The 9,752-nt window shown below is 54.1% G+C and overlaps 1 protein-coding gene across 3 annotated transcripts in view; it reads right to left on the bottom strand.

The window, feature by feature from the left end:
• Positions 1–1,143: 1,143 nt before the first annotated feature.
• RXRA (retinoid X receptor alpha) overlaps positions 1,144–9,752 on the bottom strand; it is a 129,024-nt gene continuing 120,415 nt past the window's right edge. For 2 of the 3 annotated variants that reach the window (XM_015417319.1, XM_015417320.1), the window contains 4 exons: positions 8,142–8,271; positions 4,253–4,385; positions 3,561–3,652; positions 1,144–1,253 (listed from right to left, as the gene is read on the bottom strand). In XM_015417319.1, coding sequence (XP_015272805.1) covers positions 1,144–1,253; positions 3,561–3,652; positions 4,253–4,385; positions 8,142–8,271 — 465 coding nt within the window. The remainder of the gene's footprint in view (positions 1,254–3,560; positions 3,653–4,252; positions 4,386–8,141; positions 8,272–9,752) is intronic. The other variant, XM_015417318.1, reaches the window with a different exon arrangement.

Here is a 9,752-nt window from a genome sequence, read left to right as displayed (position 1 = left end):
CTCTTTTTCTGCGAAATGACCCCTGATCACATCATATGCAGAAGTGTGGCGTCACGGGGGGGGGGAGGGGGAAATCTCGCGATTGCCACAGCCAATAGGACTAGACAGCAGCCAAGAGTAAATGAGGCCACTGACTGTGAAGGCAAAGGAAGGAAACCGCACAGAGAAGAGCAGTGCAGAGACCAAGCAGCCTGGTTCACAGTTTGTGCTGGAAAATCAGAGCAAAGAAGAGCTGCTCACGAAATTTAGCACCAAATGAGACGGGAAGGTTTGTTCCAGGCCCAGATTCTGACTCACGCTGCGCCTCTCCATCATTTTAAGGAACGCCGCTCATCGGATCTCAGAGTGCTTCTATCCCTCCCTGCCCTCCGCACACATACTGCCGCTCTTATGTCTTATTTATTTTTATTGCCAATGCATGCGCAGTTGGCAGCTCTGAAAGCGGCAAGCAGGGTCTGAATCCCACAACTGAGCAAGCTGAGCAGGGGGGTGGGGAGTGTTTCCTGCTCGGAGTTCTCGCCTGCGCTCTGTTTTCAGTGCTGAGCTGGCAACTGCTGCGGGGCAAAGGACAAGAACATGCAAATCAAAACCTGGCACCCTCCTCCCCTCCTCTCCCCACCCCCAAATCCAGAAAGTTTCATTTCTAAACTGAACCAGATGATGGCCGTTCAGAAACATGTTGACTGTCAGGTGACCAGCTTGGACCTGTACCAATCGGAGAAGAGGGTGTGTGTGAAGAAGTAGCCCTCCCCCCCTGCAGTGGCAAACATGGGGCCACTTTGCTTGGAACTGTTCCCTCTGGTCTTGCTGACTGGAGGGAGGGAGTTATGGAGGATACCAATGCAAACAGGCTGCTGGCTATAGCTACTTGCTCAAGAGAGGCATTAATGGGATCTGCTCCTAGTTAACAGTAACTGGTGCCTGGGAAACAGCCCCTCCCCTTCCTCCCTCCTCCAAGTTTTGGCATCCTCCCAGAGAGCGCTCTCTACTCGCCAGAGAACAAAATGCAGAGAAGACTCTTTTTTCCAGACAGATGAAAGGCATTGACTGTGGCAAAATAATTCTCAGTGTCTCTGATGTGTTCTTCCTTTAATGCAGATAGAAAGGGGGGGACCCCTCCCCCATGAAGACAAGCGGAGACCCTCACCTCCCAGGCTGGTCGGGGTACTTGTGTTTGCAGTAGGCCTCCAGCGACGCATACACCTTCTCACGGAGAGCCTCTACCTCAGTGGGATTGGAAAGACCTTTTGAGTCTGCAAGGAAAGAGAGGCCGTTAAACGGGAGATCTTCAGAAGCCTCCTGAGGACTAGAGGCACGGGTAATTTAAGGGCAAACAGAAGGCCTCGGTTTTAAGACCAACCCGGTCCCTTAGCTTGAGCCTGTGATAGCAACTGGCCTTTGGTGCAAACACTGCTGACTTTATCTTGCCAGGGCGAGCTTCACAAACGAGGACTTGAAGTGAAAGCACACCCAAGGGAGAGAGAAAAAACCAAACCAAACCTTTGGAGGATTAGATTATATATAAAACACATTCCCGGTGGCACTGCTTCCTCACAGGATTTCATAACCCAACACACCCTATTACTCTAAACCCATTCAAGGTTTTTGGGTCCGTCCCCTTCATTTTGTCCAATGCTGTGTTTCTCGTCTCCCCAGGAGCTGGCCGGCTGAGCGCCACCGGACAGGATTCTGCACAGGAATTCAACAAGATCGAAGGACGAGGACATTCAGTCAGGACAGAATCACAAAGGTATCTCCTCTAAGGGGGGTTCTCCCTCTGCAGGCCAAGAGGGCTGCAAACACTCTCCATCACAGACAGATCCAGGAGCTCAGAAGGAGGCCTCAAAACCCCAGAGGCAGCGACAGCAGTCAGAGAGGATGAACCTGACAGGGAACACGGAGAATTCTTCCCAGCGGACATGGCAGTGCGGCCCTCTTCATGTTCCCGGTCAGGTCCAGTCTTTACGACAGCCTTACAGTAGGCCAGTACTCCAAGTGGGGCCAGGAGCAATGTTCCCTCTAAGCTGTGGAGTCTTGTGAGCAAAAATTCTACTTTGTGAGCTACTGGCATTAAAGTTGTGAGCGAGTGATTTGGCTACTGCATCGATTAGTTTGCTCTGGAGCCATCGTTCCTGAGCAAAGACAAAAATCTGTGAGCCGGAGGCTGAAAAATGGTGAGCTGGCTCACACTAACTCAGCTTGGAGGGAACACTGCCCAGGAGATCTCCAGGGTGTCAGACCCCACAGCAGGCAATGAAGTACACACTTGCAGGAAGGTTTTTATTTTATTGAAGCCGTGAAGCACTTAGAACAGATTCTCTGTTCAGAATAATGAAATGAGCGTTTGACAGAAAGGTTAAAGCAAGTTCATAATTACACTAGCCCCAATAGGTATGATTCCTGCGCCCGCTTAGAAGGCGCCCCGCGCGCCCAAACCCTGAGAAGCAATGGTTCTATACAGTTAAACAAGTAGACTATTCCCACACTACATGTTCATTACAGACGAAGCAAAAGCCTCTTGCCGCACACCACCTGTGGCCTTGGGTTGATAACGTTCCATCAGCAATACTAGCGTACATAGAAAGGAATGCAGTGGAGGAGACGATGAGCGCATGGGGGCGAGGGTGGACATGCGCACAGGAGCAGATTACTGGTACCATGGCAATAGGGGGAGTTTTGACAACAGGGGGTATTAGGCACGTCTGAGACATATGGCAAAGACACATTGGCAGCTCGCTGACACAGGGATTGCCAGTAATCTCCAGATGGCAAAGACCAGTTCCCCCCCCCGGGAGGAAATGGCTGCCTTGGAGGGTGGGCTCTCTGGCACCTCACCCCTGCTGAGCACCCTCCCCTCTCCCAACCCGGCCCTCCCTGGGCTCCACCCCAAAACTCCAGGCATTCCCCAACCCAGAGAAAAAGCCACTCCTTTGTGCAGCTGAGCTGTGACCTGCCCAAAGGCCATTCTGGCTCAGCACTCCTACTCGCCACCTCTGGGCTCCTGACACACGTGAATTCCTGGGAAGCTGCCTGGTGCTGACTCAGATGCCCCCCCAGGTCCATCGGGGACGGCCCTGTCTCCTCAGACGGGCAGCGGCTCACCAGGGTCTCAGGCGGAGGTCTTTCACATCACCCACTGCCTGGTCCTTTTAACTGGGGATGCTGCTGGGGACTGACCCTGGGGACGTCTGCATGTCAAGCAGAGGCTCTGCCACTGAGCCATGGCCCCTCCCCTCTCCAGGCAGGAAGAGCCGCACTGCCCCTCACCTGTGCACCCCAGAATGACTCCGCCCTAGCCAGGCGCCACTAGCACAGTGCTCGACAGAGTGGCAGAAGCAAGAAGGGCCTTATATGCCCCAGGAGTACCTCGTCTGCCTTGGCAGAGTGGCAGAAAAGAGATGCCAGGCCAAGGGCAGGGGGCAGAACAGCCAGGCTCCCCTTCTCTTCCCAGTGTCAGTTCCTGGGCACATGGCGAGAACATTTCTCTGTCTCCTGATGTTACCAAGTAGTGGTCCCCGTGCCACGGGAATGAGGCCTCCTCTCCGGGCAGCCGCACCTACCTGGGTTGAAGAGGACGATGGCTCTGAGGCACCCCAGTTCCGTCTTGTCCATCTGCATGTCCCTCATTTTGGACACGAGTTCCGTCAATACTCTGCAAGGTCAAAAGAACAAGAGCCGATGGGGACTCTGAAAGCAGGAAGCCCGTCCACTGCGGCTGGCCTTCGGGCACCGAGAAACTGCGCCTCGTGCACCTCCGAACCCCCGGGCCACTTTCTTCGCTGGGACTGAGGGTTCCTGGGTTTTGGAATGTGGGGACCCGTTTCAGTGAGGTCTCTGAAGCCACGAGGGCTGGAAATGGATGTTTAAACAAGAACTGCTGGTTGTCCGTTGTCGACTGTGACTAGAACAAGACATTTGTGCAATTGGAAGAGGGGTCACTGGCAAGGCTCCCTCTCAGCTGTGGCGTCTTGTGAGGAAAAATTCTACTCTGTGAGCGCCTGGCATTAAAGTTGTGAGCGAGCCATTTGGCTCCTGCATAAATCAGTTTGCTCTGGAGCCCTCCTTTCTGAGGATAGGGCAAAAATGTGTGAGCCGGAGGCTAAAAAACTGTGAGCTAGCGCACACTAACTCAGCTTAGAGGGAGCACTGGTCACTGGCATACATGCAACAGGGCCAGATGGGCACGGCAAATCAAAGCCAGTCTGGGACCCCCACCCCCGAAGGACCCATCTCCCAGACACTTCCTCCCCACCTATCGAAGATGGCGCCAACCCCCGCACTGTGAGCGCTGTTCCGGTGGACATGGAGGCCGGTGGCGAGAAGGATTCCATCTTTCACAGCTATGGACCGATGAGAAAAGGAGGCGATAAGTAATTCATTCCAACCTGGAGAGAATAGAACAGGGCACCGAGTTGTGACGGTGAACATAGAGTGACCCGGCCTCTTTGGCTTGTCTCAGTGCACCCAGCACAATGCAGAAACCCACACACAATCTAGGTATAGGCCTTGGGGCGGTAGCGATCATCTTCTGCTGCAAGGCACCACCACCAGGCATCGGGGTCAGTCTGGTGCACCTCACAATCCCTGTGCAGCCCCTCAACCCGGACCCATTCACCTTCTGACCCACCGAGCCAAAGGATAACCACTGCTCGCAGCCGTTCATGGGAGCCAACTGAGGAAGCTGGGAATCGGGTGCAGGACTTTCTGCGCGCGAAGCCTGTGGTCCGCCACGGAGTCGTGGCTCATCTCCTCTCACCAGGCCCAGAGCCAGCAGAGCCTCGCCCCCTTCTCCAGCCCTCGACTGGCTCTCTATGCAGTGTGACCCACCCAGTCAAATGGATCACATGTGACCAATCACAGGCCGCAGCCCATTGGAAGACCTCCTCTGGGGCCAAGAAACGGCAACATCTCCGCCTGCACTGCATCTGCTCCATGGCGCCCTGTGAAGCTGTTCCTAGCAGCCACGGTCTGCTCACACCCCAGCCCTCAGAAGGAAGCGGGAGAGACCCTGGTGGTGGCCTGCCATGCCTGTGGCCACACCGGCATTCTCCACAAGGGAGAGGGGCTCCAAAGCTCCCCCAGTTCCTTTGATTTTAACCACTCCAGACCCATCTACTGGGCAAGACGGTCAAGCATGCAGTGGCCTCTCACTCCAGATTTTTGTGGATGGTGAGGATCCTCCTGTCCCCACGTCCGGAGCCGATAGTGTTCACGCGGATGGATGGCTTGACCATGAAAGAGCCGTGTAAATTCCAGACAGTTCCACTGTGGATGGGGGCGGGGGGGCCACTGGGAACACCGACCGTTTGTGGTGACCCTAACAACCTGATTCCCCTTGGTCTTGGGGAGTCCCTGGCTGCATAGCCACAACCCCTCCATTTTGTGGGAGGAGGGGAAAGTTCAGTTTATCGCTACCAAGTGTAAGTGTCATGGCTGGGACCCTGGATGGGGCCAGCCACCCCCCGATGAACCGGTGTGAGCCTGCTTGGCACAGGAGGAGCTAGCCATACCCCCTGAGTATCAGGACTTGGCTCGGGTGTTTGAGGAGGAGGAGGCGGATGAGCTGCCCCCCCCCAAGAACTCAGACTGTGCTATAGAACTGCTCCTCGGGCCAGGAAGTTATATGCCATGAGCCCCAGTGAGAAGGCAGAACTGAGGAAATTAATTGATAAAAGCCTGGCTCGAGGCTTTATTCGACCCGCCTCCTCCCCTTTTTCCGCACCTGTCCTCTTCCGGAAGAAGAAGGCCAGGGGTTTATGATTATGCATGGATTATAGGGGGTTGAATGCAGTGTCGGCTACCAATGCCTACCCTCTGCCGCTGATCAAAGACCTACTGGCGGAGGCAGCCAAGGGGAAGATCTTTACCAAACTCGATCTGCGGGATGCATATTCTCGAGTGTGCATCAAGGAGGGGGGTGAGTATAAGACTGCGTTTAACACTCCCCTGGGTCAGTTTGAATACCTGGTCATACCGTTTGGGCTCCAAGGGGCCCCTGGAGTATTCATGAACTTGATCAATGAAGTGTTGCACAAGCACTTATTCAGGGGGGCCCTTCTTTATCTAGATGACATTTTACTGTACTCCCCCCCACCAAGAGGTCCCAGGGGTAGTTGGTAAGAGAGGTGCTCCAGACTCTGTACAAGCATAAGCTGTTTGTGAAACTCTCCAAGTGTGAATTTAATCAGACTGAGGTGGACTTCCTGGGCTATCACATCTCACCTCGAGGGCTGGAGATGGACCCTGCCAAGGTGTGGGACATGCTGGGGTGGGAAGCGCCCCGCACCCGCTGCCAGCCCCAATCCTTTTTAGGATTTGCGAACTTTTATAGAAATTTCATCTCAAACTTCGCCCAAGTCAGCCTGCCCCTCACAGACCTGTTAAAAGCTAAGGGGAAGGGGCCGGAAAGCACCAGACCCGGGGCGAAGCTGAACTGGACTCCTGAGTGTCAGGGGGCGTTCGATAAGCTTAAGACTTTGTTCACCTCTGAACTGGTGTTGGCCCATCCTGATGAAAATAAGAAATTCATGGTCCAGGTCGATGCCTTGGATGTGGCCATGGGCAGGGCGATCTTGCAGGGGGGGGGGACGACAAGCTGCACCCCTTGGCATACGTGTCCCGCAAGTTCACCGCAACTGAACGCAATTGGGCGGTGTGGGACAAGGGAGCAGGGGCTCAGTCGTGCCTACCATCCTGAGACTGACGGGCAAACAGAGAGGGTGAATCAAATCCTGGTACAATTCTTGCGATGCTTCACCAACCACAGGCAGGATGATTGGGTGGACTTGCTCCCTCACGCGGAATATTGCTATAACAACGCTGTATTCCTCAACTGGGTTGTCTCCTTTCAAAGCTGTGTTTGGGTATGAGGGGAATCCATTGCCTCTCCTCAGGGATGCCCCGGCGGCCCTTGAGGGCGAGGTGCAGTCTTGGTGGAAAACCCTTTAGGACACCTGGCCTGTCGTTCAAAAACATTTAGACTTGGCTAAGGCTGCCTACAAGTCCCAGGTAGGGAGGGACTTGAGCCCGGGGGACACTGTTTACGCAGGGCTCTTTTTGTAGCAGGTACACATTTGCATATTAAGCAACACACCCCTAATGTAGCCAATCCTCCAAGAGCTTACAGTAGCTCCTGTAAGAAGAGTTCTGTAAGCTCTTGGAGGATTGGCTACATTAGGGGGTGTGGCCTAATATGCAAAGGAGTTCCTGCTACAAAAAGAGCCCTGTAAATTACGTATCCACTAAGAACACGCGTGGGTTGCAACCAAGCCAGAAATTGGGGTGGAAATATGAGGGGCCGTTCAAGGTGTTGTGCAAACTGAATGAAGTCACTGTTGAACTTGACCTGCCAAAAAATGTGAGACATTTCCACCCAATTTTCCACCACAGCCTGTTGAAGAGAGATCCGGGCCCGAACGTATGGAGACCACAGCATCTGCCCCCCCCACCCCAAGCTGGTGGATGGCGAGCAGCATTTTGAGGTCTCCCAGATCCTGGACTCCAAGTTTAAGCGAGGGAAGGTGTTTTATCTGGTGGACTGGGTGGACTTTGGGCCGGCTCACAGGGAAAGGGTGGAAGCTTCCCATGTCAATGCTCCTAAGCTTCTCCGTGCTTTCCATTGGTTGTTCACGCTCAAGCTGGGGGGGGGGGCTTTGGGGGGGCGGAATGTCGGCTGACGCCGCCATGGGATGGACTGTGTTCTCCCCACTCGCCTCCAGCTTCCCCCTTCTTCTCACTGCCCCCCCTCCTCTCCTTCTGGAATGCACTCCTAGCTCATCCCGTTATCTCTCCTGCGGCCTTGGAGCTGTGCGCAGCCGCGCTGCTTTGAGAGCCGAGCCGTTTTTCCTTGCTTGCCCCTGGTCATTAGCCTGCACCTTGGGGGGTGGGGGGATTTGTATGAACTGAGTATAACTATCTGACTTCCTGCCTTACCCTCATTCCTGACACAAGGTGTGTCGTATGATGACCTAAGTGCTTTCTTCAATAAACTGCACCTTTCTTTTTTTTTTCTCATTAACTGCACCTTTCTTAAGGGCTGTTGTTGAGCGTGATTGACTTGGGACAGTTAGGGTGCTACATCTTGGCCTAGCCCACTGTTCTCTGCTCACCCTCTCCCCCCGCCGGCAGCACATCCTACTCACCAGCCCTGAGCAGGATTACTTGGTCGTCCAAGGGCAGCTCTGAGAAATGGGGGATCCTCTTCGCCCACTCCACCAAGGTGAAGAGCTGCTTGTCTGCCGCCTGGCATATGTTGGTGACGGGGTCATTGGGCTGCAAAGGGCAGAGAAACGAGAGGCCTGAAGGCTCAGAGCAGGGGGACTGGCCAAGGTAACACACAAAGAGCGTCTGTCATTTTGCATTTGATTTCATGAAAAGCAACTCGCAATTCAGGGTACTTGCAGCAGTCAGGGCAAATGCGGTGCATTGTTTCTGGGCTGCTGTTCTTCCTGGGGTCATTTTCTGCCAACTTTTCCACCTGGTTTCTACTGGCTACGGCAACCCATGTGACTTTGCTGACAGCATGGCAAGGCTATGTGCTGACGTCACCGACGCCTGCAAACAAAACCATGTGGGTTGCCACCACGAACAGGATGAACGGTAGTGTGGGAAAATACGGCCCGGGAGAGCTTGAGCAGAACAGGAGGAGGAAAGAGGCACTAGGAAGCAGCAGCAGCAGCAGCAGCCCAGGGAGCTGGAAGCCCCTGAACGGTGCAGGAACGGTGCAAAGGTTCTGCCGGCAGAAAGCCTTCGCAGGCGCTTGGATTGCTGTGTCAAGGGTGCTAAGTTTGCACCAAACGTCAGAACTAGAACACATTTGGTGTAGTTCTAGTGATGGCTTCAGACCATTTACCAAGTGGGGCCGTACCACACCCTACACATAACCAGCGGGCAGGCATATAACAGGCGTTCTCCCAGCTCAGTAAACGTTGCGTGGACACAAACCGCTCCTGAGCAGCTGGAGTAACATTCAGACAGCCTTGTGTAAGTAAATCAGAGCTAAGGACAAGTCCTGTGCCCAGCCCCAAGACCCCAAGCAGGTGAGGAGGGTGCTCATGAACATGCACAAAGTGGTGTTAAAAGCAGGTCTCGCTTCCAAGCCAGCTAGCTCTGACCCGCAAGTAATACTTTCTCAGGCTGGATGGGAAACCAGCAAGTATTCAATAACAAACCCCCTGTGGCCAGCAAGTATGGAATTTACATGACGGGAGGAGAGGGAGCATGGGTGTGTGTGTGATGGCGGTAGGCCCCTTCCGATGCCTGCCAAAGATGCCTGCCAAAGATGCCCCAGTTTGGTGTCGTGGTTAAGTGCGCAGACTCTAATCTGGGAGAACCGGGTATCTGGGAGAACCGGATTCGATGCCCCACTCCTCCACTCGCACCTGCTGATGTGACCTTGGGTCAGTCACAAGCTCTGTCACAGCTGTCCTTGAAAAAGAGCCGTTTGTGTCAGAGTTCTCTCAGCCCCACCCGCCTCACAGGGTGTCTGTTGTGGGGAGGGGAAGGGAGAGGAGTTTGTAAGCCGCTCTGAGACTCCAAGTGAAGGGCGGGGTATAAATCCAATCTCCTCTTCTTCTTCTTCTTCTTCTTTTACCCAATTTAATTTCCAGTTTTCACCTGGCTCAGGACATAGTCCTGCCCATATTTTTTCCACTCCTCACTTCAGAGGCCGAAAGAACACTGCACTCTTTGGATGTAAAGAGATCTTTACTCCAAGTGAAGGGCTGGGGGTATAAATCCAGTCTCCTCCTCCT

The sequence above is a fragment of the Gekko japonicus genome, unplaced genomic scaffold (genome assembly GCF_001447785.1).
Source record: "Gekko japonicus isolate JY-2015 unplaced genomic scaffold, Gekko_japonicus_V1.1 scaffold2011, whole genome shotgun sequence".
NCBI lineage: Eukaryota > Metazoa > Chordata > Lepidosauria > Squamata > Gekkonidae > Gekko > Gekko japonicus.
Note: the sequence above shows the minus strand (reverse complement) of the source record. Positions and strands in the feature narration are given on the sequence as shown.